We start from the raw sequence: 27,975 nt of genomic DNA on the forward strand, positions 1-27,975 counted from the left end.
GTCTCAATTTTTTTATAAGTCTCGGTTTTCGAATGTTTCTGTTGATGAACATTTTGGTTTACGAAGGCCGCAAACCCAGAAGCAAATGCTTCGGTTTCTGAACACGCCTCAGAAGTCGAACATGCCACCCGGCTCCCGCTGAGGGCAGGATCCTGAGGCCCAGCTGTCGGCTGTGGATCCCTCGGTTTTTGAACATTTCAGAACTTTAACGATCTTCGGGAACGGATGACATTCGAAAACCGAGGAACCACTGTAACTGAACCTAAATAAACCTGGTGCGGAACGATATGCTTCTACTCCTCCTTCTGGCAAGTGAGGAACCGGCCTTCTGACCTACTCCATGTTTGTTAGTTGACTCTAGCATTGCACACCTTATGACTGAAAACAATCAAATTGGAATATTTCTTTAAAAAAATCTGTTTAGGAGAATAGAGGACTCAATGTGAATCAGTAGTTCTCAACTAGGGCCAATCTCCCCACCCAACCCTTGCTCTGGGATACCTGTTAATATCTAAGGATGTTTCTTGGTTGTCAAAATGAACAAGGTGCTAGTAGCATTTAGTGGACAGAGAAATCTACACTCACCCAATTGTTGTTCTCACATAATCAATGTATTATTTTTCCTCTGTCTGCTCTCGATATTTTTTATCTTTAACTTTTGGTGTGATTATCATGTGTCTGGGTATGGACTTCTTTGAATTCATGTAGTTTGGATTTTGCTGACCTTCTTGAATATATAGGTTTAGTTCATTTGCCAAATTTGGGAAGTTTTCTTGCAACTATTTTTTCAAATATTTCTTTTGTGCACACACTTTCCCTTCTCCCTCTCCTTCAGGGACTCTGCTGACACAAATGTCAGACCTTTTGGTATTGTCCCAAAGGTCACTGAGGCACTAATTATTCTTTTTTTCAATCTTTTTTCTCTCTGTTGTTCAGACTGGATGATTTCTATTAATCTATCTTCAAGATTAACAGAAGTTAATCGGACTCTTCTTTCTGTTATCTCCATTCTGCTATTGAACCCATTTGGTGAGTTCTTTTCATTTTGATCACTGTATTTTTCAGTTCTAAGGTTTCCATTTGTTTATAGCTTCTATTTCTTTGCTGAGACTTTCTATCTTCCCATTCATTTCAACAATGCATGCCCTTACTTCTTGGAACATTTTTATCATGGTTGCTATAAAAGTCTCTGTTAGATAATTCCAACGCTTGTGTCATTCAGAATTGGTGTCTGTTGATTGTCTTTTCCCACGTGAATTGGGGTTTTCCTGGTTCTTTGTATTCTGAGTCAATCTTGGATTGTATTCGGATATTTTGAAAATTATGTTATGAGAATCTGGGTCTTATTTAAACCATATGTAGAATGTTGATATTTTTGTTTTATCAGGAAATCAACCTGGTTGGATTCAGGACACAAATCTGACCAGCCTTCGATGGGTTCTGGTTTCAATGTCAGTTCTGTTCCCAACACTATCGCAGCACTATTTGGATCCGTCCTGCATATGTACCATTCAGTGGCCAGTCTGGAACCCCACGCAATGATCTACCCTTTAGTTCAGTTCTCAAAGTCATTGGTAGGTACACTGCTAAAGATCAGTCTCAGGCCTCTACCACTCAGAGGTGAGTCCAGGAGTTAAAAAGAACTTTATGGAATTGCTTTTTTAATCTTTATGCTCTCTGTAATCTCCCTAGTACTTCTGGATTCCCTGGGACATCCTTTTTCCGAGTTCTCTCTTGGGAAGTAGGCTCCACGTGACAGTGTTGTTTAAATCCAGCCTTGTCAATACTGGATCTGGCTAAAATGCCTTGAACTTCCCTGTTATGTGGATCACACTAATCTCCAGTTTTTAATATAGATGTAAGCATTCATTATTCAGTCAATAAATATTTACTGAGCATCTACTATGTGCCAGTCACTGTTTCAGTGCAGAATACAAGGTCCCTTCCCTCAGGAACTTATATCTAATTTTAGGGGAAACAGAAAGTGAACAAACATTAAGTAAATACAATGTGTGAGAAAGAGATAAGTGCTATAGAGGAAACTTAAGATAGAAAAAGGAGACGGGTATAGACTTTTATTCAGAGCAAGGTGGGAGCCAAGAGTGAGCAAAGGAGTATTGGGAGCTGCTTAAAGTTAAAAGGGCTGTTCCAGTTTTTCCTATTTATATATTTGATTAGTCATTTCAAAGACAACTCGGGAGGTAAGGCAGTTGGAGCCCCTGTGCAAGCTGCCACCTTGTTCAGAAGTTCCCCGATCTCATGTTTCTTTCATTTTAATCATCCTAACACTGTATACACAAAGCATATTTTTCAAGTGTGCCTGGAGAAGAGGCTGATTCTCCATCAATAAACAGCACTTGGGGCTGAATTAGTTAATGGGTATCGTTTCCTCACTTCTTTACAGTAAACGCTGACTGGTGTACTCTTTACGTTTTTAGTTTACAATGAACAATTGTTTTCTTTTGTGTCTCATACCATATGTTCATTGTAAAAAATTAGAAATTACAGCTAAGTAAACAGAAGAAAATTAAAGCAACTAAGAGACACCCATTTAAAATAATTTTGGTCCGTACACTTTCAGATTTATTTTTTTTACCATAAATAAGTTCCATGTACTTTTTGACAACTGTTCTTTCTTTTTTTTTTTTTCTGAATCCTCACCTGAGGATATTTTTCCACTGCTTTTCAGAGAGAGTGGAAGGGAGAGAAGGAGAGAGACTCATCGATGTGAGAGAGACACATCAATTGGTTGCCTCCTGCGTGAGCCCCGACTGGGGGGAGCCTGCAAATGAAGTACATGCCCTTGGCCGGAATCAAACCCGGGACCCTGCAGTCTGCTGGCTGACACTCGAACCGCTGAGCCAAACTGGGCAGGGCCTGACAACTGTCCTTAATGTAATCATGGGTTCAACTGCTAACATGAGTGTTGGCACTACTACATCATGCTGCCTGACAAAATGTCCAAATTAGCTGACGTGAGGTTTTTAAAAATGGCATCACTGTCCAAGGCGACACCCATATATCATCTGCTTAGTGTCTTTAATCAAACTTCTGAACTGATAGTGCATGCTCTTATCTAGTCACTCGCCAGCTAAATTCATAGCCAGGTAAATCACACATGTCCTGTTGTCACTAAGTCATAGAGGTAATAATATAAATGTAAGAACAGCGGCACCAACAACTGCTATTTATTAAGTACCTACTATGTGCCAGCCATCCTGAGAAGCAATTCATAAATACAAAGTAAAAATATTTTCTAAAATATTTTTAGAAACCTACGTCATTGTAAGAAAGGGTGTGGTTTTGACTTATTTCTAGAAAAATGAGCTAGCCATAGGGTCAATAAAACTCAGGAGAGCCAGCTAGTAGTGTTAGCGTGAACTATTCCCACTTACTTTTCCAGGCCCCATCAATAATTAAGCTGTCTCTTGAGGCGACCAGCATACCATTTAATTCTTCTGCTACACTGCACTAAAATGCTCTGAAAAGTTCCTCCTGTTATATTATTTACTGCTGTTGCATCAGCATACTAAATCACATGTGGTAGCTCACTTTATTTTTCAGGGGACAGATACTCATTGGTAAATCACAGCCATGACCATCTTTACTCCAGAAAGGCCAAAGGTAAGAATTTCATCAAAGGCGTGAAATTCTAATGCCACTCCTGACCTAATAACTCTACTTCAAGGGATATAGCATAAAAATAAGGAAGTCATGGATGTGTGAAAGATTTAGATGTCCCCAAAAACATGGCCGTGTAGATAGTAAAATATTGTGCAGGCATGAAGTATCTGTTTTAGAAGATCGTTTCCAGACATTGGAACACTCACAATACTCTACATGAAAAGGGCTGGCTCCCAAGCTACATGCAATGAAATCTCAATTTTATAAAATACATACATATATATATATTTGTATACTACACATATATGTTTATCATATAAATACGGAAGATAGCCCAAAATGTTTATAGTAGGTAGTATTAATATGAGTAATTCTTATTTCCATGTTTATATTTTTATGTTTTCTAAATTTCTACAATGAATATATAGTTTTATATTAAAAAAGAAATAGGTTCTTTTCCTTTCATATATAGATTAGTAGTTTTCAAAACACAGGGATCTTTCCTTCAAAACAAGGTTAGAGCCTTAGAGACCTATAATAGACTGGTATCTTTTACTAACTTACATTAAAACATCTGTCTGAATATTAACTTATTTTAAATGATTTGATTGGAAACACAGCATTCCCCCCCCCCCATGAAGTGTCTTTATTTTCTTTCATATTGGGGTACTTAAATAGAATATGATTGGCTTTGACCAAAATAATCAGTGACTACAAATTTCCAAATCTTACTAGTAATCTTCATTCCTTCTTTCAAATTAGGCCACAGAATCAATAAGACCAAAGCAGGTTAATTTAATTCCTGTGAGTCTGAATCTAATAACCAATGGCATTTATGCCAAACTGGGGTAATTCTCAGTGGCTTGGGGCCAGTCTCTGCTGCTTTGAATCCCTGCCTATAACTCAGATGACCAAAAGATTTCGCTGCCTTATCCAGATCTACCGTTCTTCAGGATTTTCATAAGAAATAAATAGGGCCAAGAACCACAGGGTCCCAATTCTCAGAAATTCTGACCTATATGCATTGAATAACATCTCCAGTTACCAACAAAAAACACCAAGAGTCACAGTAACTATCTAAGTTAGGTCTAAGACATATGTGCAAAGGCAAGAATATATACCAGTCAGCCTGGCTCTGCAGTTTATGCCTCGGGGCCTTCTGCTTCTTCATCCCTGGAAGGTGGATTATGGCACCTGTTCACTAGGCAGCTATGAGAACATGCAATGTCGTGTGTAAAAAACGCCGCGCCCAGTGCTTGGCGCACAGTTAAAATTCAGTGAGTGGTAGCATACAGGTATCATGATTACTGGTGGGGAAAAAAATGAAATAAAATATACACATATTTATGCAAACCAAGGAAGGATAAAAGTGTTAATGTGAAAATCCACAGGGAAATGACAGGCTTCAAGATCACTGAAAACACACAGAGGTAATGTAACATATTCAAATGCTCCCATTTTACGGTGTGCCCTCTACACCACATACTTCTATAATATTCATAAAACTGGTAAATGAGATCATGCGATAAGGTGCCTAAACCAAGTGATTACTGCAAGCTGGCCGTAGTCTTTGCTGCACCGTGACTGCTGACATGAACTATTTGGTGTGTGTGCAGCACATGAACCGCACATTTTCTGCCTGTGGCACCAAACCAGACTCAGAACACTCTCTTTCCTTCAGCGTGAGTCATGGAAAGAAGGCAGCAAAATCTCATCGCGCCAGGAGGCAGGGCTGGAAGACAGGGCAGGAGGCACCCCGTCAACCCTTCTGTGGGAGAGAAGGCAGAGCTGATAATGAAACCAACCCATGTCTACAAGGAGTCTCCAATTTCTGACCTTCTCCTAAAATGGCAAAGCAGAACTTAGGAGTATTCATTGGGTACACAGGTATTCATTGGGTTATTCTCTGATTTCCCACTAATTGTTGAAATGTGAGGACCAAAAGCAAAATCCTACTCTGTCCACACTTAATGAAGGGTCTGAAACTGAATAACTCTAATTGTTGAATGAATCAAGAAATCAAGCCCAGCCAGTGTGGCTCAGTGGTTGAGTACAGACCTATGATCCAGGAGCTCAATTCCCAGTCAGGGCACATACTCGGGTTGCAGGCTCAATCCGGGGCAAGGGGCATGCAGGAGGCAGCCGATCAAAGACTCTCTCATCATTAATGTTTCTATCTTTCTCCCCCTCTCCCTTTCTCTCCAAAATCAATCAATAAAATATATATTTTTAAAAAAAGAAATCAATGAAGCTTCAAAGTTAAGGCTCTCCATATGAAATGGCTTTGGGGGAAGCAGAGAGGCACTGGGGGTTGAACAACACAGGTATTCATTGGGTTATTCTCTGATTTCCCACTAATTGTTGAAATGTGAGGACCAAAATTTTAATTCAGCTACAAGCAAAGATGTTGTGAGGGAATTTCTCAGAGTCCACTTAGGAATATGGCTTGGTACTTCATAATAAGTGATGTACAAATAATGTGATGATCTGGATGTGACTGTCACAGTTATGCCATATGCTCTCCTTAGAAAGAGCACATATTTAGTATAATGTCTAGTGTCATCTCATGTGACATAATTATTGCTGGTGTGTGGAGTATGTGTGCACAATATAGATAATACGAGAGAATAACTAAAAGTTACTTAGGACGTATTAAGTCCAGACACTGGGCTAAGTGGCTTCCCATGACTTATGAATCCTCTATACAATTATTTGAAATAGGTTATTATACCTACTTTATACATGTGGAAACTTTGGCTTAAGAGGTTTACAAATACCTCCAAGTCCACACAGCTACTAACAGAGGCAAAGCTAAGATGCACACCCACTATATCTGACTTTGAGCCTAAAAGATGAATCGCTGTTATGTTGACCAACAGGCTTCATGTGTAACTCTAAAGGTCTAAATGTGAAATAATCAATATTTAAATAACTGGGTAATGCTTTTGTTTTTAAAAAGCTTCACTTTTTCTACCTGTTGTAAACTTTCTGGCAAGTGGAGGCAACCATTTCTAGAACTGGTTTTGATGTGATTAAAATTTAAGTCTTGAAGCTGTTCCCTATACCTATGCACAGAATTAGGTATTCCTGTCTGTCTTCTGGATTATTATATATATTTGATCACAAAAACATTCCTATAATCTGCTCCAAAATCTTTATTTGACACAATAGTTTGGTCAAGGATTCTCTCTGACCGACTGAACTGAGTAAGATGCAGTTGTGTAAGAGCTGAACCTATCAGGTAGCCAGCATCTATCTGGATCTCCACAAAGACGGGGGTATTTCTGAGAAATGAGAAAACCTTAAAATCCTTTCCCAAGAAGAACAGCACTGTGCTACTAAGGGCTCCAGAGCAGTTCTACAGGTCACTTCAGACAGGCTCTGACGACTTCCTTCCGTCCTTCCAGAGCCAAACACTGGAAGAGGAATTGGAAAAGAGGAAGGTTGGTGATGGGGGAAAAAAAAAAAAAAAGCAGAAAAGACTAGTCTTGCTTTTTAGCCTAGAGGGACCTGAAGATCTTGGTAGATATGGGTTCTCACTTCCTATTCTTTCAGATGACAGATGTGTCCTCATGGGCTGGCCTTGCTGTTCAATCACCTCTGGTCTTTCCCTTTTGCCCTCTGCCTCTCACTCTTTTTCCAGCAATAATATACATGGGAAGGTGGGGTGTGTAGTCTGCTGGGATTGCCTGAGGAGGGTAGAATTTGATACCTGTGATTGTAATGACTGTGAGCTTTCCAGTGGTCAGCAATGGTCAGGAGAAGACCGTTCACCCACTCAATGCCAAAGTAACCAGGAGTCCATTATAAATTGGCAGGTTCCAAGAACTGCAATTCTTTGAGTCTCAGAGGATCTGGATAAGAAGAAACTTCTAGGTAGCAAGCAAGCGTGTGTGTGTGTGTGTATGTTCACGTGCATGTGCGTTTACTATACGTTCTCCAGACCTTTTCTTTAAGAGCCATGAACTCATTCCCCAACTACAGTGAACACTGGCTGCTGCCTGGTGAAACTCACAGCTGATCCATCTCTGAAAATGGCCCTCTACAGAAGGGAGCTGCCTCACCCCGAGGTTACTGGGCCCCACCCCTGAGGCAGCTCAAATCCAAGGACTGTAAAACAAAGATAAGGCCCTTTGCCTGGATATGAAACAAAGAGTGAGGCGATCCCCAAAGGCCACCCCAGCTCCAGAGCTTCCATAGGTTCAGCTTCTCCCTCTGCCTGGTTCCTCCCTCCCCCACTCCCTGAGTGAGCGAACCTCTTGAATCGCCTCCGGAGGTCATAAAGCAAGTAAGCAGAAGAGCTGGCATTCAAATCCAAATCCACTCAACTCTCAGCTCTGGGTTTCTATCAACTTTATCAAGCCCTTGACTTTGATTTACAAAATACAAATTCTAACATCTTAGTAAGACAAAGTCCCTTTTATATGACTGTCCTTTCTAGCCTCACATCCCATCAGTCCTGCCCATGCAAGCCCTGGTCCAGTTACACAGGACTCTTTCCTTTCACAGAACATGCCATGCTCTTGCTTTCCCCGGAACAGGTCATTGTCCTTGTCTGCTTGGTGACCACCTCCTCTCCTACAGACCTCACTGGAAGTGTTCCCTTTCTGTGCAGAATTTCCTTCCAGCTCCCGCAGTTGTGCATCCCTTTAGCATGGTAACTGTTCATTATTGTAATGAGTTCCCTGCAGGCAGGGACATGTCTTTTAACTTTGCTTCCCCAGCTAGACATTTTAAAGATGTTTCGTTAAATGGATAAATAAATGAACTCAACTGAGGTGCTGGCTCCAGACGCACTAACTGAATGGTTGCCAGCACCCCCACGACTAGGAAGCAAAAAGCGCCACCCAAATTTGGACAAACTGTGACCGTGAACATGAGGACTAGTTTTCCTTCATCTACAGAGTCTCTCTAAGACCTAACACCTTCTCCTATTCCTAGAAGATGCTCAAAAACAAAAGCAAAAACAAACCAGTTACCAAATGAGCTCTTGGCTGAAAGGGCTGATGTGTGAGAAATTTCCTTCACTTTCACGGCTCGTTCTAAACTATTTGTTTTCAATCTCTGCTTTTAAAGATGCACCGGATATTCTTGTTATTTATTGCCTTGTCAATTAATATGGTCTTAGTTCTAATTTTTTTAACATTTCTCCTTTGTTTGAAACATTTCCCCACCCCCTAATTACTAGAGCAAAGGATGACTTGGAGTTTGCTACACTCCATTTCTAGGTCAGAATTGAAATCTAATGTGGATACATCAAACATGACTAAGAAGTTTTCCAGCTGGCCTGCCTAACACTGCATCTTTGTTCCACGGGGCCCCTTTGAAACATAAATATGTCATTAATCCACAAGTTGGTTCTTTTCCCCACTTTCTGAAACTAATAATTACTTACTGAATAGAGGTACAGATACTGGTACAGGCACCACCCCACTAGTACAACGCTGGGGGGGGGGACCCTTGTCTTACAAACATAAAAACTGAAAGCCAGGCTAACTGGGCAAGTAGCTGCCTTCCCCACAAAGGAAACGGTCCAAGTTTGTGCTTGCTTGCAACAAAAATGTCCAAACAAACAAACAAACAAAATTGCCGAGAGCTGGCTGAGACTAGTCGTAACGATAAGAAGCCTTTAAAGCTCAGTTTCTTCTGCTGTTTATAATGGATTTGGGAAGGAAGGACGCTCTCTGGCACGTCAGGGACAGAATTTTCCGTGCCCTGTGGGATTTTTTCATCTCACTCCATCTCAGCCTCCACTGCTGGTCTGGTGGGAGTCAGAAGAAACTGATAACATTTTCCCGAGAGAGCAGCACATCTGGTTATCCGGCTCTTCACAAGTCGCTGAGCAGGCGTGAGCCCAAAACACAGCACTGAAAGCTCTTCCCCCCTGGTCTGGATTTTCCTACCCGCAGGCGGTCCGTGCCTGCGGACAGGGGTGCGACTGGCAGGCACACCTCATTTCCAACCTTTCGCTCACGTTGTTTAGGTCACAGACTCAGTGACTCAACTCTACAAGTGTGTTTGCTCAGGCCTCTCTTTTCATTAAAATATTAATTCATTGACTTTTGAACCTAATATTTATTGAGTCCAATTATGTAATCAAGGCACCAGCCCTCTCTCAGGGGTGGGTACAGGCACAGCGGTTCTGGGAAAGCACACAGCATGGCAGGGTTGGTGGAAGGTACCTTTTTAAACATCCTGGTGGAATCCTCACTTATCTGCAGGAAGCGCATAATCACGTTGTTCAGATAGATGTCACTCAAGGTCGCGTGGTCTTTGCTTTCTCTCCGCACTTGGTTCAGGAGCAAATACCAGCAGTTCACTGGAGACAACAAGTTCTGGTCTTTCCTATGAAGTGAAGAAAGACAGAATTACCGTCGATTTCAAAGCTGTCCCAGTCAGCCGAGGGAGGACACCCAGGCAAACCAGGAGCCAGGGGAGGCAGGTTTTGTCCCTGTTCTTTCGACTCTGGGTATTGCTCATAGCAGGATACTCAGCAGCCAGCAGAAGAGCCTTCTGGGCTGTGATGGCACAGAGCCAGCAGTCTCCTAGGCTTGGAAGAAAAAACTTGGACCAAGAACGCCGGTCAAAACGCACTCTTCCGACCAGGGCCACGGGCCCCTACCATACAGAGCCCTCGGGCAGGCCTGCAGCCTTAAACACTCCATTGAAGAAAGCTCATGTTTACATAAAAATCTATAGACGACTGTCTCCCAGACAGACTGTGGTTTGCCCTTGCACACAAAGTCTGCTTTGAGTGTTCAGGCTGTTGTTGGAAAAGAGATTTGGCTAGGTACGCTTTCCACGGAACATAAATTTGAGGGTTATTTATTAATCCCCTGATACATAACCTCCAGCCTCCCCAAAAGAGTCAGAACTTTATAGCACTGTCTCAAGGCTCGTGAACAGAGCCACGAAGTTTGCTGGCTTGTATATAACGAGCCACACGTTCTGTTTAAACCCAGTAAAGTATTTCATATTTCTAACTAATCCTCGTTTATTCTAGATAATAAAGCTAAAGGTAAATATAAACCACAAAAGAAGACTTGTAAAAAATCTTAAAGAAAAATGCTGAACAAAAACAGTGACCAAGTGGGATGTCACTGCTTAAAAAAAATCACCAAAGTATCAAGTTTTGTGTGGATTTTGCTTTCTTTTGTTTTGGCAGTAAAATCTAACTGTAAAATGGCAAAATGGCATAGAATGTTTATCCTAACTCAGGACACAAGTGCTATTTTATCAGTACATGTTATACTCCTATTATTCGTGATCATTTATAACTCTGAATATTAATTCAATTAGGAAAGAAATAATTAGGTTGGCTCTTTCTGCCAGTAAGTCCCTCAGATTCAGGATTTTACACTGCATTAAGTCGAAAACCTCTCTAGAAAAAAGAGGAAGTAGAGGATAGAGGTAAGAATGGGTATAAGAAGAAATCCCTGAGCTAGGGTCTTAGCACTTGCACCCCCCAAGAGAAGCCGCCTGTTCTCCCAGCTGGCACGCTGAGTATTGCTCCCCCCACCTGGAGAACCCCATTTTTTTTCTCAAAGTGCCCAGGCAAAGGGCAGCGGTTCAGTGGCAGACAAATGGAGCCTTTCTACTGATATTTTCTATCCACCCAGCCCAAGAGGTAAATGTTAGCTTATTATAATAACTTCTGGGTATATCCTTTATTTTGAAATGGCCCATAAATTCTTAGAAAAAGTTGATTTTTTTTTTCTCAGTGCCCTGCCCATAGTAAGCATTAAATAATATTTCATTCATTGAGTAAACACTTATTACTGCCTTAATAAGAGTAGTAGTAATAGTGATAGCAGCTGCCATTTATTGAATGCCTATTATAAGAAGCAGCTCACAGGCCAAAAGCATGGAATGTGGGTCTATACTGTCCAGGTTCAGTTCCCAGAACTACCGCTTACCAGCTCTGTGATCTTGGCCAAATTAGTTTAACTTCTCTGTGCCTCCATTACTTCATTAGTAGAATGGATAAAATAATAATACTTATCTCGTAAGTTTACTATGGGGATTATTTGAGTTAATATATGTGTTTACATACTTAGCCAAAATGCCTTAGGTCTATAGTAAGTGCTATGTAAAGTTAGCTCTTTTTACCCAGGGGCTGGTCTCAGGACTTTACACAGACTAACTCTACTTAATCCGTACACGACCATTTAAGGCAGAGATTCTTTCTACCCCTTCTATCAATGACAGAGCTGGAGCTTAGCGAGGCGCAGTGATGTGCTGGAGACCAAAGCTAGTGTCAGAGAGTCTAAACTGGGGAGGCTGAGCCAACCCTTGGCCTTTGCATTACGTTAGGCCAAGGATTGTTCTACACCAGCGACTTTCAACCTTTTCCATCTCACGGCAAGCATAAACTAACTACTAAAATTCTGCAGCACGCCAAAAAATGTTGTATTTTTTGCTGACCTGACAAAAAACAGGTATAATTGTGATTCATTCACACCGGACAGCTATTGTTGTTTGGCTATTGTCATTTTTTTTATATGGCAATCTAAGGGAAAAGAAGTCAGTGCCCCTGATTAAATAGTCAGGTATTGCATGTTTGAAAAATTCTTGGCACACTGGCTGAAAATTGCTGTTCTACACTATGAGTATCCCCAGCCTGAATAGGAGCTAGACTCGAAAGTCCAGCTTAAACGACTGGTAGTTACAGTGCTAAAGATGTAATGTTTGCTCGGTGAAGAGGAGAAGAAATGATTGTGTGGACCCCATGCCAGCTATCAATCACATCAAGAACTTTGTTAAGTGTCTCATTTAATGGTCATAAAGCCTCATTGTACAAATTAGGAAAAAAAGGCTCAGAGGGGTTAAGTAACTTAACCAAAGGCACACAGTAAAGTCAGTATTCAAACGAGGCCTGTCTGACTGACTACCCTTGAGATATGAATTAACATTCAGCACTGTATCAGGTTAAATTACCTGACTCTTTAATACAGCCTGTCTTTCAGTTTCTCCTGATCCTGGGTTGTCCTTTCTGTAGACTTATTATCCATCTATCTTCAGTCCCATATTCAATAATAAACTTACTCAAGTTAAAGAAAATTCCAAGTTGCTTACATTTTGAAGAAAACCAGTGAACAAACCGGGAGAAACAAAAAGCAGCAACTCTCTACTAAGGCACCAGGCCACGGTGAACAGGCCTGTGCATGCTTTCAGCTCACAACCAATTACAGGTACAGCACGTAGAAGGTGACGTACAAAAATGTTTACCGAGAGCCCTGGCCAGCGTGGCTCAGTTGGCTGGCCGTCGTCCCATGCAAAGAAAGGCTGCCGGTTCGATTCCCAGCCGGGCACATGCCAGGCTGCAGGCTCCGTCCCCCGCGGGAGGTCTGCAGGAGGCGGCCAATCGATGTTTTGCTCTCACATGGATGTTTCTCTCTCTCCCTCTCTCTCAAAATCAATAAAAAACATTTACTGAATGGACGAATGAGCTGTATCTTTATTCACAATCACTTTTAAAAGGGACAGTTACTATAAATGTGAATATAGTACTGGCTCCAGTCTCCTCTTTCTAGCTCCAGTCTCTGGCAGGTACATTTGACATTTGTTTGCCCTGGAAATCATCACGAAAATTTATTTCTATACTGGACCAACACTAGAGGTTAAAGTCATCCAGAAAAAAGGGGGGTATTCCCTATGTACAGTAGTTCTGCATTTGCTCCTACAAAGGCACCCTGGGGATAGTTCCCGCCCTACTTTTTCTGTAGGATCTGAAGCCACAGATGGCACAAAACGGACCTGCGAAGCCCGCGGCGAAGGCAAAGACGGGCACCTCTGAGTCGCCCTCCGGTCTGGGGCCAGCTGAACAGACAGGCCTCCCTGTTGTCGCTCTGTGCGAGGGTGGGGTGGGGGGTGGCTTTCTGTTTTGTCATTTCACTGAGATAGTAGCTCTCCTGGTCCTGATTTGACAATGTGACAAGGCTGGTGGCAGGGGAGCCCTCAGTTCTAACTCTTTACCTTGCTCAGGCCTCACCCTGTCCCCACGTGGGACTAAAGAATCGATACAACCGCCACTTTGGTTTCAGTTCCCTTTTCCTTTCCTGGCCCTGGAAATTTCCCTGACTTTCCTACGAGTTCAGTTATGCTTTTAAAAGAATGTCTATTCTATTTTAATCAGAATTTCCAGGAGTTCTGTGGCAGAGGTATTGTTCAGATCACCCAGTCCACTGCAGTCCCAGGATGAAAGGCTACGCAATATCTCCAAACCAGTCCACTGCTTCCCGCAGCGCTGCGGGTTCGGGCCACTGCTGCGCGAGCCCCTGCACGCCTCCCTCTCGATGACAGTGTCCTCCGGTGCACAACCTGTTCTTTGTCATCATTTTAAAATGCAGGTCTGAGCCGGTCATCCTGCTACTTAAAACTCTCCGAAGGCTTCTCGTGCCCTCAGGATGAAATCCAAACTGCTGAGTGTGATCTACTGGCCTCCACGATCTGGCACAACTTACACCCATAGCCGTGTAACTCACCACCTCACTACTCATTCCCACCGGGTTCCTCTCTTTTCTGCAAAGCTGCCCCACACCCTCCCCTCTGGTCCCTTATGCACGAGGTTCCCCTTGCCTGGAACATCCTGCTTTGGTCCCTGACATGGCCAACTAGTCCCCCAGGTCTTCACTTATGTATCACTTCTGCCAGGACCTTTCCTTGGCCTTCCCTTCCCCGGCTTCACTATAGGACGGATCCGTCAGGCGGGTTCATCACATCCTGTGCTTACCCCTCATAGCACTGAAAACTCTATTGCAGCTGTCTGCATACTTGTCTCTTTGTCTCTATGATTTATTATAAATTTGATTATCAGAAACACCTGTAGGTATTCTTTAAACAAATGAAGTACAATTAATATAAGGTTTCATTACTCACAATCATAGCATTTTACCAAAGATCCTTGTTTTAAGTCAGTCTCAACTGCAATGACCATAAACATGATGTGTGTGTGTGGGGGGGGGGGGGACGACTAAACTTAAGCAACCCTTATTGCTTATTTTCATATAAAAATCACTGCAGAAATCCTAAGATCTCTGCTATTTAAAATTTTCTCGTCCAAATACCCACCTGTGGTAGGCATAAAGCCCTAGTTTTCTATAATCAAGAAGTTTATAAAGAACATAGACTTTAGTCCTAGCTGGTTTAGCTCAGTGGTTAGAGAGTCAGCCTTCGGAATGAAGGGTCCCGGGTTCAATTTTGGCCAAGGGCATGTACCTCGGTTGCAGGCTCAGCCCCAGTCAGGGCTCATGCAGGGGGCAACCAATCGATGTGTCTTTCTCATATCAATGTTTCTCTCTCTCCCACTCTCTCTGAAAAGCAATGGAAAAAATATTCTCGGGGGAAGATTAAAAATAAAAGAGTATATAGATTTTATATTCTTCTTGAATATAAAGTTACCCATAAATATATATTTATCGGAAAGAAAAAAGTGTGAAGAGAATACAATTAATTTAAAATCAGTGATAAACTGATGCCCATAAATCAGATGGTTGTTTTTATCTATGGGGCTATGCCAATCAATAGCTTATCAGACAAAAATGGAAAAGTCTAAGGCCAACAAGGGAAGAATAAAGGTAGGATGTGACCTTGGAAAGGTGACTCTGAGTCAAGTCTCTCTCTTACTTGTACTGCTGATGATCCTTCGTGCTTCTTGTTTTTGCCATGAACCTTTCTGCTAACTTCTCTAGGTTTCGAGAATATTCCGTCTCAATTTCGGCTTTTTTCCGGAAGAAATCTTGCAGGTCCTGGAGAAGCTGGACTCGCATCTCCGTTTGCTGCTCCAGGCATTTTTGTTGTTCTACCAGCTGAGCTCGAATTTCTAAGGAGAGAAGAGAATCCGTTGGATGATGTGACATTACTGATGTGTCTGGTGTGTGCAAGGTGACAGTAACGAATCCTATGACACATTTAGCCTGTATTGGACCTCCATGACACCGCAGTGTCCACGGTGGTTCTTTAAATAAGGTATCTGCTGACCCTTTAAGAGAATGAGACAAGCCTCTGGAAAGAATGTAATAAATTAGAACAGAAACATGGGCTACATTTACAACGCCACAAACACACATGGAGTCAGGAGGGGGAAAATTAAAGCTTTCCAGATAACAATTTGTAACATGTGACATCTCTGGGTAGCTGAGTACATTGTAATTTTTTCAACAGCATTTCACCTCAACTACCCCTTTTGAGTCTGAACGGCAAAGAAGTGAGCATCATTTCTCCCAGACTCGGAGCCACTACACATTTGCCAGTTGGCACATACGGACACTGACATCTGGTAATTTTTATTTAGTGCATAAATTCCTAGTTTGTAAAACACATAGCTCCAGGGTTTGTAGGGATGCTGTGCCTAAAAATAATTCCTTTCTACATCCAAATAATCCATTCATAATGGGCAATCAAGGGCTCTTCGCTGTTACACAGCGTTCAGACTAACGGCCTTATCGACACATAACCCTAAAATGAATCTTTTGACAATTTTAATACATCAGGAACGCGAAGGTTAGTCATTTAGTGATTTAGCAAAAACACAAAAGCAGAAGTGTGTCGTGTAAAACTATCTGTAAATGACTGTAACAATGAAACATGTGTTTTGGAAAATGAGATACAGTAACTAATAACGACTGATTTGTTTTTGTTCTAACATCCAGGGCTACCCTCCAAAGAAAGACTATTCATATTGGAAAACTTCTTTAGTTCATCTTTCCCAGTGCATAATCCCTAAAAGTGAGGCTGACTCTAATTCAGTGGAGTTAACAGAAATCAGTGTCCAAATAACACCTTCTCGATTCCTATTATTTTTGAACAGAGAACAACTGAGCTGATGATATATATGCATGTGCTTGCCCATGTTCAATCAAGCTCATTAACAGCGGGTGGTCAAGTTCTAAACAGGGAGTCAGGAAATTTGCTCCATTTAATAATAGCTTATAATAATTAACTACTTACTATTCTACGCCTATTGAAGCTCAGTAGTAGTATATTCCCATTTTACAAATAAGAAACTGCGGTTTAAGGAGACTAGCTACTTTATCTAGGGACTTCAGCTAGTAAGTGGCACCCCCAGGACCCCCAACCCAGGTCCGCTGGTCAGGTTAACAGAACATTTCCGCCCAGCGCCTGTAGCGTGCCAGGCCTATGTCCTGGCAAAGATGATGCAGTAACTATGAAACAAGGTCTCTGCCCTCACTAAGGCAAAGCTGTTTCAGGGGAACCTTAGCAGAAGATAGGGGAGTATTTCTCAAGTGTCCTCTCTTAGTATTTCCACTTCTAGTTTGGGGGTTCCTAGTATTAATCTCACGGAAGTGTGGTGAGCACACGAGTGAAGACATTATTATAGGCTTTTCACTACCGTGAACAGTATCTGGTTTTTCATCAACCAAAGTAAGTGTTTTTCAATACAGCATTATTATAATCGTGTCTGCCAAGCTCTTTCACCCACGAATACAGAACTATATTTGTTTCATAAAGAAAAAGGAATCAAGGGTGGGAGTATTTCTCATTCAGGAATCCCAGCAAGTCTTTCAAGATTTGGTAATTTTAGCACATTTTGCTGCGCTAAGAGAAAAGAAATCAACGGGCTTAGGCTGCCAACTAGTTTTCTCGGGGTGTGTGTGTGTGTGTGTGTGTGTGTGTGTGTGTGTGTGTGTGTGTGTGTGTGTGTGTTTAAGCTGCCTTCACGCCAAATAGGAAATAAAAGGGGCTGAGGGTACAAATTTCATCAGAAGTGCAGAGAACCTAAATGGCTTCCTTCTTCAGGCTTAAATTCTTATAGTCTCTTGCGTGCTTCCTTCAGGGTTCGAAATCAAGAACTAGGGAGTTTTGACAAGGAAGAATGTATTTAAGCAGTTAAAAAAACTCATCCTCATTTTGCAAGGAGTCACTGTTACTTCACGGTATCTGTAATTTTCCAATCAAAACAGGACCCTGGCAGCATCTGCAACAGTGAACATGTGGAGAGACAGAGCCTGGAGTATTGTTGAGAGAAAATAAAATATGCTCCAAAAACTGGAGAAGGAGAATCCATTTGATTACATCTTTAATTTAGAAAAGTCCAGGACAAATGAGGAGATCATTAAAAAAAAAATCAAAAGGGGGAAACATCAATACAGAAGTATGACCATTAAAATGTCTTGTTAGGAAGAGAAAAACTCTGGATTCTTTACACTACCCGACAGCCACAAGGCAGCGCAATACAGTAGGTCACCTCCCTGCACATATGGTGGCTCTATTAATATGACCTCACCTAATACAGCACTGAAGAATTTAAAGGATTTTCAAATAAATGAATAGAAAAAATGCTTGGTCGTATAAATTTTGGTCTACTGCTCAGCACAAATCAAAGTAGCCCGTGGTGCAGGGGGCCCCACACTATCAATTCTTGTGATGGGACCACAGGTGGCTACAGAGCACAGTACCACTGTCAGCCCCGGGACCACAGAATCATTAGGGCAGGAATGGATGAAAGCATCACATTAAGGGGTGATTTCTAGAAAAATAGTGAGCCTATTTCTGTAGAAGGAATCGCAGTTTCCTTCCCTCCTGTAGATTCAAGGACACTCTTTCAGGGCCCTTAATAATATTAGTTTTGGATTAGTATTATTCTGCATCATTTTTTTCAGACTCAAACTTCATATTAACTTAGTTGACCAAGCCATTGTTGAGCTCATATGTTAGGCAGAGTCCTAGGCATTGGAGTTAAAAAAACTTGTAAGACAGTTTCCTTAAGTAGGGAAGGCAAGTCCTAAGCTGATAACACCAGCACACTGAGCTCAGTGCTGTGATCGAGGGGTGCACCAGGAAGCTGGAAAGAGGCGCTGACTCAGACGTGGACGAGCCTGGAAGACGTGATGCCCTGAAAAACGTTTCAACATACACAGATGTAACCACCACGAAGGTGAACTACAACCGCAGAACGGGAGAATATATTTGCAAATCTCGAATCTAATAAGCAACTTGTACCTAGAATAGGAAAATAATTGATTCAATTGAAATATGCTGTTGGAGAAGAGCTCCCCATAAATACCCCCGGGCCACCAGAAAGAGGAACAGGTGGATCCTAGAGCAAATGAAGCCTGAAACATTGCTGGAGGCAAAAGTGACAAAAATAAACCTGTCCTGCCTTAAGCACATCATGAGAAGGCAGGGTTCTCTGGGAAAGGCAATAATGCTGGGGAAAACAGAAGGCAGCAGGGAAAGAGGAAGACCAAATATGAGATATTGACCCCAGAAAGGAAGCCACAGGCGTGAGTCTCCAGGAGCTGAGCAGGGCCGCTGAGGACGGGGCGGTGTGGGCATCACTCATCACGGAGTCACCAGGGGTCAGAGCTGACTCAGCGGCACATACCACACATCTAGAATTTATAAAGAACTCTCACATAATACGAACATAAATAATCCAACTGAAAACACGGGCAAAGGATCTCAACAGACATTTCTCCAAAAAGATATACAAATGCCCAACAGCACCTGAAAAGTGGCTCCACATCATCACCATCAGGAAGGTGGAAATCAAAGGCACTCTGAGCCAGCACACTGCTCCCACTAAGATGCCCATCGGCAACCGGACAGACGGCAACTGTGGGCAACGATGTAAAGCGACGGGAGCCTTCATGTGCTGCAGGGGCGGGTGTAAAGTTGTATGAAAAATCTGGAAAACAATCTGGGAGTTCCTTAAAAGGCTAAGTGTCGGGTTAACCGAGACTCAGCAAATCCACTTGCAAGTACACATCTAAGAAAAATGGAACCATATTTTCACACAAAAACTTGTATACAAATATTCATAGCAACATTATTCATAAGAGCTGAAAAGTGGAAACAACCTAAATGTCCTAGTGAAGAGATAAAATGAGGCCATAAAAAGGAATCAAGTACTGATTCACGGTACGGCGTGAATTAACTCTGAAAATCTAAGCACAGTGAATGAAACGAGTCACAAAGACCACAGTGATCCCATCAATCTGAAATGTCCAGAACACACTAATCCATAGAAATAGAAAACAGGTTAGCTGTGGACCAGGGCTGAAGGAGGTGGGGAAACGGGAGGGGATCCCTAAGGGCGCAGGGTTTCTTTGTGGAGTGATGAAACGTTCTCAAAGCGACTGTGGTGGTAGTTACTAAACTGTGAACATACTAGAACCCAGTGAACTGTACGCATTACGGGGCAAATTGGAAGATACGTGAATTGTACCTCAACACAGAATTAATATAAAAAATATACTGTAGTATCATAATTCCATGAAATTTGGCTGTTGAGACACTTCTGAGAATGCCAATAGTAAGAACAAAATAACCCCTCATATTTCCACGCCTAGTACTTTTCAGTAGTTTATCGACTCAGACAACATACGAGGCAAGCGATTTAAAATGTCTTCATAAAATAACTCCTGCTTCATTATTACTATTTTTTAAAATCCTCACACAAGGACATGTTTTTATTGATTTTTAGAGAGAGGGGAAGGGAGAAAGAGAGAAACATTGATTGGTTGCCTCCCCCACACACCCTGATCGGGGATCGAACCCGCAATCCAGGGATGTGCCCTGACCACAGCCTTCTGGTGTATCGGACAGTGCTCCAACCAACTGAGCCACCTGCCAGGGAATTCTTTATTTTTACTTCATCCGGGATTTATCTATAAGCCAGGATAGTAAATTTACTTATCGGCCAGCCTCATTTGTACATTACTCGTTACAATTTCTAACGCGATACAGAAAAGATTTACCTAACGCAACACGAGGAGGGGCTTGTCACCATGACTCCCACTGCCGCAGACAGCGCAAGCTCTTCCATGCAGAAAAACGGCATCTCCGAGAAGGCGCTAGCCAGTCATTACCTAAATCTAGGGCAGGACCTACTAAATAAGAATAATGGCCTTTTTAAAGGGGCTAAAATTTACTCTTTTTTTCGTGACTATTATTTCATTTCTGTTCTACCAGAGCATCACCACAGAACGGCTCAACATCAATAATCCAACAAGAATAATACACAAAACGTGTGCTTTCAAACTACTCAATTAATTTATAAAAAACAAAACACACACACACAGAAGTAGTCCTCTAAAGCTATAAAAACCTGCTAATACGTACCAAACAAAATGGAATTGCCTAGGAAAGGAATAAAAGAAGGCATTTCTCGCTACTGCTCCGGGACAGGGTAGTCCTAACTCGTAAAACAGACTTGTGTGAGATGACAGAATGATGCCTATTTCGTGGAAAGACTGAGTCCGGGCTGGGTGTTTCTCTAATACATCACCGAATGCCCAGGACTAAGACATAAAATTGACAGACTGGATATTACACTCGTGATTATCTGGCAAAGAGAAGCACAGCATTTTTAAAGCATCACAAACCACCTCAATTATCTCATGGCTGCGTTTGGTCAGATGTCCCTTACGATATCAAGAAAATCTGCATTCTTTTGGGCTGTATCAGCACCTATACCCAAAGGACATAAGGAATTCTCCCAACAGACCGATGAGAGGCACTGGAATGTCTTTAAGAGAAGAACCCAATGAGCCTCTAGCTGGTTCCACCCATTGTTCGCATGCTCCTTGCTCCTGTGAATATATACACCATGCTGAAGCCACTAACTAGCTAAACACCAGGAGCAAGCTTTGTGCAATATGCTCCTTAAGCTAAAAATCTGGAGCCCCAAAAAATATCATAAACGTGAGCTCTGACTTTTTTAGTGAATGGACTGAAGAAGCAAAGGCCAGGTCTTCATTTCTCTAGAAACCTGAACCCGGTGGACCAGGCTGGAGTTACCGTGCCACCTATGATAAGTCATGTGGCATGTGGGAAGTCGCTTAGCCTCTCCTGGTTTCATCTTGTAAATGCACAAAGGACTGGTGAGAATCAAATGAGAGGTACAAGTGAGAAGCATGCTGTAATCTGCAAACCACTAGGGAACAGATGGAGTTGTTATTATTACTAGTACCAGTAGCCTTTCATTTGAAAAATATTTATGGGGTATTTCCTTGTGCCAGACTCCTTACTAGGAGCTATAAATATCACACTGAAAGTCATGAGCCCCATCCTTAGTGAAGAGACAGGCAATGGAAACAGTGAGAACTAGCGGCCTTCAGGGTATGAATGTCCGAATGTCAAGGAGCCGTGAGAGGTACAGGAGTGGGGGTGGGGTGGGGGGGCACCATGGTCAGTCAATGCTGGAGTTAAAATTTTTAGACAGACCAAGTTACATAAAAGACATTATTGAAATTAATTTCACCTGTTCATTTTTCTTTGTAGTTTTTTTCGGTGACCATTAAAAAATCTAAAATTAGAAATGAGAAAGAATAAAATAAACTAACAAACAAAATAGAAACGGACTCATAGATTCATAGATACAGAGAACAGACTGACAGCTGTCAGAGGGGAGGGGGGCGGCTGGGTGAAAAGGTAAAGGATTAAGCAAACACACACACACACACACACACACACACACACACACCCTCATGGACAATAGTAGGGTGATTATCAGACAGGAAAAGGGGATGGGGGAAGGTAGAAGAGGGGGGTAAATGGTGCCCTGGGGGTGGGGAACAAACAATACAATATACAAACGGTGTATTATAGAATTGTACTCCTGAAACCTGTATAATTCTACTAACTAATGCCACCCCAATAAATACAAAAAGAGAGAAAGACAGGGAGGGAGGGAGCTCACCTATAGGACAACGCTCCTCTAGGATATGAGTGAACTGCCATCCCAGTTTCTCATGAGTGGAATCTGAAATGTGGGGCTCCCATCAGAAAAGGTCTTTGAAGAGTTAGCAGGCTTGATCAGAAGACAAGATTTATGCACAAAGCAAGTATGGGACAAAATACAGCAAGTGTCAGGACACTGGTTTCAGACAGAAGTGTGGCCTCGGAGGAGTAACTATCTCTGTGGAACTCAGGTTTCTAAAGCACAAAATGGCCAGTAATCGGGACGGCCACAGTCCCCTTCCAAAGGCAAGGGGATGAGATATGGAAACTTTCCTATCATGTAAAGCACTGTATTGGCCAATTATCATCAAATGTGTAATGAAAAAAGAAAGCAGTTCTAGATTTGATGGTGTCAACTACACACACTAAAGGACTTTCAGAAAAGGAAAGATCATCATCAGTAATAGCTTTAGAGGGGGTTGGCCTTGCACTGCTTTTAAAAGACCTGTAGGGTTTGGAAGGCTGTGCCAATTTGGAGAATAAAAATGTAGTTCCTTAAATAAACTAAAAATAATATTTTTATACCCTGGCCCAAAAGAGTGAGGTTCTCGGGAAGGATGCCTGGGCACAATGCAACCTTCCACATAGTGCTGCATGGAAAACATAAGGCCCGGAATTATGTAAGCCTCTGCTTTGGAATTATGATATCGCCATGACTTCAGCAAACCAAATAGCACGGACATGCACAAAATCAGGTTGTTTCCATTCTAAGCTCAAAATCATGGCCTCCTCCTAGAACTCTAATGATGACCAGCATATTTGTGGGGAGTAGAGTTACGATAAAACCACTTGGAATAAAATAAGGTAAGAAACTGTCCTATCAGCACAGTTAACCCTCATTGTTTCAGAAGTGAAAGTAAAGTCAACTTCACGTTTCTGACACTTAAAGAGAGGCTGTACCCATTTTTCTATCTAAGTTTTCATTATAATACCTTCATTTGAAATGATGTTAACCTCAGTGTTATTTTAGAATAAAAGCTCACTACAAAAGCATCCGTTTTCATAGCTTTTGAAAGCCGAATATTATATTTTGGCCTAGATAACATTTTTGGGTAAAGTATGGAAAACAAATATGTTTTGTTTTTTTTTTCCTCCTGATGAAAGCTAGTCAGGATAAAAGACAATAAATTAAGGTGATCAATTATTGCAGTTTAACGACACTACAGGAAAGGCTAGTTTAAGAAAGTACAGATCTGAATGATTCACTATAGTGCTTTTATTTAGAATGCACAGGAGGCAGGATTTCATTAACTTCCCCATAATTAGGCAAGGACACTTAAGACCATATTAGTAGATTGATTTTTACTAAAAGAAAAAGACAGTGTGTGGAAATCATTGATCTGTACAGCGTATAAAGATTTACATTTTAGAATGGCCGTGTTACCGACAAAGGTTCAAGGCATTCTCTAAACATTGACTTTCTTTCCTAATCTAATTTAACATGAAGTCTCCTGGAGCAAGCATAAAATCTTGCACATGTTTTTCTCTGAAGAAGTTTTAAGAATGGAAAACTTTTAAACTGGTTTAAATCTTTTATGCTGAATTAATTGCAAACCGAAGCTTTTCCAAATAAAGGCTATTTCCTTTATTGCAGTAATTACAATTTGAAAGTGTCTACTAGAGTACAGTTTAACTTTCCAAGCAATTTACCATTGACATGGAACAGGAGAATATTTATAGCGTTCCCACTAGGCTCCAGATCCTGGGGTAAGTACTTGATACAGCTTAGCTCATTTAATTCTTACAGCAATGCAGTGTCTCCATCACATAGATGAGAGAACTGAAGCACAGGGAGGTTAAGTCTTTTGTCCAAAGTTACATAATTAATAAGTGCTAAAGCTTGAATTCCTATTTAGGTTCACCTGACTCCAAAGTCCAGGATACAAAATCATAACGTTCAACAAATACAAAGAGTGTAACTACAGAAAGCAGCTAAGTGATCCAGGCCTGGCCTCCTAGAAATATGTTAGATTGTATATAGATGCTATATACTCCGTAACTGCTAACGTATCAAATAAAAGTTTAAGTGCCAAAGGTCTAGAATCATTTAGAAAAGCAATGATTGCATTTCTACCATTTAACATAAAAAAGCCAAAGAACCCCCTCCCCCCCCACACACACACTGCAAAAACAGATTCAAATGTATTTTTTAAACTAGCTAAGTGGCTAATGTCAATTCCCGAGTATTTCCTGAATGTCATGATGTCGTGGCTTTAAGAGAAACCATATTTAGGTCAATTGCTTTTGTTTTAAAATCAGTACTGTATTATTACTATTATGTGATAATTACTGTAACTCTTGGAACTATACAGATTACAAACTAGTGCCTCAAAAACAAAAATCACTTCTCTAAATTTTCACATAGCACGTGATATACAATAACTATCTCTGATAAATGTTTGCTTCAGTAAAGAGAGTAAATTGTCAAAATGCTATGCATATACGGACTTAGGACCCACATTTTGCTAATTCATGAAATGGTTTTCCTTTCCCCTCTCCCTGCAACCCACCGCCTCATCACTACCTCTTCCTTCTTTGCTCCATGTGGTCCCTTGGCATCCAGCCCTACAAGGTTTCTCCCATACACAACGTCAATGTCCTACGGTCAATAGTGGAAAAGAACTCCAGTTAAGTGCCCTGAATATCATAATGTTTTAAACATCTCTTGATCAAAGGTATATTTTATATGTCTACTTCTACCATAAGAGAAGAACTTCACTAAGAAAAACAACAAAGGAAACACCAATTATTTCACTTAATTTTCTTTAGACTTCTATTACAGACTTTGGCAACTGCGTATCTTATTTTGATTTAACTACAATTCAGTAAATGAGAGCTCCAATAACCCCTGGCTCCCAGCAAACGAAAACTCTGGCTCAGGAGGGGACAGTAGGAAACCAGGGAGAAGTCTAGTTCGCCATGTGTCCTCAGCATTCACTGCACAACGGGAAGCCGCAATCTGGATCACAGAATATACACCTTCCAAGCTATAGGCTATGAAATCCTTAAAGAGATGGTAATTTTAAAAACCAGCCATGTATGTACTATATATAATCAATTTATATATTTAACCAATTTATATATAATCAATTATATATATATAAGCAATGTGTGTGTGTGTGTGTGTGTGTATGTGTGTATATATATATATATATATATATATATTTAAGGTTTTTTTAGGCCTAAGCAAATGTTGAACATCAATCAAGTTTGTTTAAAATGTCAGAAATATTAATTCTCTTCTTTATTATTTTATCTCTTCAAAGTACAAAAGACAATATCTCATTTGATAGGAAACCTATGTATTAACACTAATATGGGGATGGGCAAAAGTTGGTTTACAGTAGTGAGTACACAAAACACAATTTATTCTGGTATTACTATTTATTAATTATTGTATTATTTTCCAGACAAACAACTGTAAACCGACTTTTGCTTAACCCTGTATTCTTCTATTTTATCCTCAGATATGAGCCAAACTCTACAATAAAAGTGTACTTCTAGTCCTGCATCCAACTTTTAGCCACATAGTCTGAAAAAAAATTGAATTTCACAATGTTTATTCAACAATGTCCACCCAACAAGTGAACAGTGAGGATTGAAATGCTTATCTGACACTATTTATCTGACAAACATTTACTGAGCATCTTCCAGGTGCTGGTCTCTGGAGACACAAAGATAACCATATGGCTTTTTGCCCTCAGGGCCTCTCAGGTTAGCCTCTGGTCTACAGCCACGAAAGCAGGTAACTGTCATTTTTATAATGATCATTGTTTACAATGTAATGTAAAAGTCCTATAATGAAAACGCAGAAAAAGTGCTGTGAGGACAACACATAAGACGGAACCACAAATTCTGCACAAGTAAATCAGGGAAGGCTCCGAGCTAGCAGCTAAGTAGGAATATGCCAAGTTGGGGGTGGGTATGGGAAAAGAATTATGGGCAAAAGGAGTTGCTTGTGCAAAGGCCCGGGGGTATGAATGTCTAAAGAGCTCAGGGCACTACATGGATGGCAGTTTGTTACTTTCTGCAGGGTGATAAGTTAAGCAGGGGCTGGGCAAATTATTAGGAAATTTAAAATTAAACATTCTATAAGAGGTACTATCTTTATTCAGCTCTCTGTTCACTTATTGTAAGGAATGCTTTGATTTATTTAACGAGTTAAAAACAAAAGCATATTATTCACAGAAAAGATAGTTGTAGACCTATGTTCTAACTGATGACATTATCAGGAAATGACATTTCCTGCCAAATTTTGACAATAGATTTTTTAAAAAAACCTGTTTTATGCTAATTTAGATAAGAGAGGGCAGAGTCAGCTATATTCAATAGAACACAGTACTGAGGATATGGAATGGAGGTACCATGTGATCAAAACCACCCTTCATTTCACTCTAAATTAGATTTAACCTTTAAAGTGGCCTAAAATGACAAATTATTTAAAACACCTACCTTCTACCAGTCGTATTTATTTTGGTCCATTCATCCTGCAATTTACTTTGAAAAGGCACACTTCTTAAAAGATAGTGTATCTTTTAACCTTTACAACAAAGCATTTCAAAAATACTAAGGTAAAAATGCTAGCATTTTCTAATCTTCGACCTCGAAAACTCTTTATGGGACCTCAAACACAGCATCAGCTTTATTGCCTCTGCCACGTCCACACCTTTCTCTTATCTGGAAGAGATTCATTTTTAAACATGATCAGATGCACGAAGCGCTTGAGTGTACGATTGAGAAATACAACCCCTCCTCCCTTCAAGTCCTGAGTACTTCTCAGCTCTCCCTGTGCCCTAATTACATATGCGAGATCTAAACAATGACTTTTATTTATTTATTTTATTTATTTTCTGTTTTGTTTTTCTGATCCTCACCCGAGGGTATTTTTTTCCACTGCTTTTCAGAGAGAGTGGAAGGAGGGGAGGAGAGAGAAACCCCGATGAGAGAGAGACACATGGATTGGTTGCCTCCTGCAGGCGCCGACCGGGGCTGGGGATGGAGCCTGCAACCCAGGTATGTGCCCTTGGCCGGAATCGAACCTGAGACCCTTCAGTCCACAGGCCGACACTCTGACCACTGAGCCTAACCATCCAGGGTTAAACAGTGGCTTTTTTTTTTTCTTAAATATATCTTTATTGATTTCAGAGAAAGGAAAGGAGAGAAAGAGAGAGATAGAAACATCAATGATGAGAGAGTCACTGATCGGCTGCCTCCTGCACGCCCCTGACTGGGGATCGAGCCTGCACCCCGGGCATGTGCCCTGACTGGGAACTGAACCACAATCTCCTGGATCCTAGGTCGACGCTCTGACCACTGAGCCTCACCGGCCAGGGTTAAACAGTGGCTTTTAATTGAACCTCCCCCCCCCGACTCTCTGCCCACACTGTGTACCCTCCCTCTGTGAAATGCCTGTGCCTTGGGTAAGAGGTGGTGGTATTAAAACGATGGAAACAGAAGGCGAGAGGCTGACAGACTGTGGGAAAGAGGGAAGGCGGGAGCAGGAAGAGGGAAAAGGGAAATGCCGCTGAACGAGGAAACGGAAGCGAGAAGAATCTAGGAAAGCAAGAGGAAAAAGGCAGGCCCAGAAGGGATGTGTGCGGGAAGGGGGCAGGTGAAGGAAACAAAGCCCTTGCAAAGCAGGTGACG

General features: G+C 41.4%; 1 protein-coding gene across 2 annotated transcripts in view; it reads right to left on the minus strand.

Annotated features, from left to right (window-relative positions):
- SRGAP1 (SLIT-ROBO Rho GTPase activating protein 1) overlaps nt 1–27,975 on the minus strand; it is a 233,976-nt gene that overhangs the window by 105,541 nt on the left and 100,460 nt on the right. For both annotated transcript variants that reach the window (XM_087814567.1, XM_087814568.1), the window contains exons 2-3: nt 15,250–15,445; nt 9,807–9,969 (exon numbers count right to left, since the gene is read on the minus strand). In XM_087814567.1, the coding sequence (XP_087670693.1) occupies nt 9,807–9,969; nt 15,250–15,445 (359 nt within the window). The remainder of the gene's footprint in view (nt 1–9,806; nt 9,970–15,249; nt 15,446–27,975) is intronic.

This window comes from Miniopterus natalensis, chromosome 2 (assembly GCF_054644295.1).
Source record: "Miniopterus natalensis isolate mMinNat1 chromosome 2, mMinNat1.hap1, whole genome shotgun sequence".
Lineage (NCBI taxonomy): Eukaryota > Metazoa > Chordata > Mammalia > Chiroptera > Miniopteridae > Miniopterus > Miniopterus natalensis.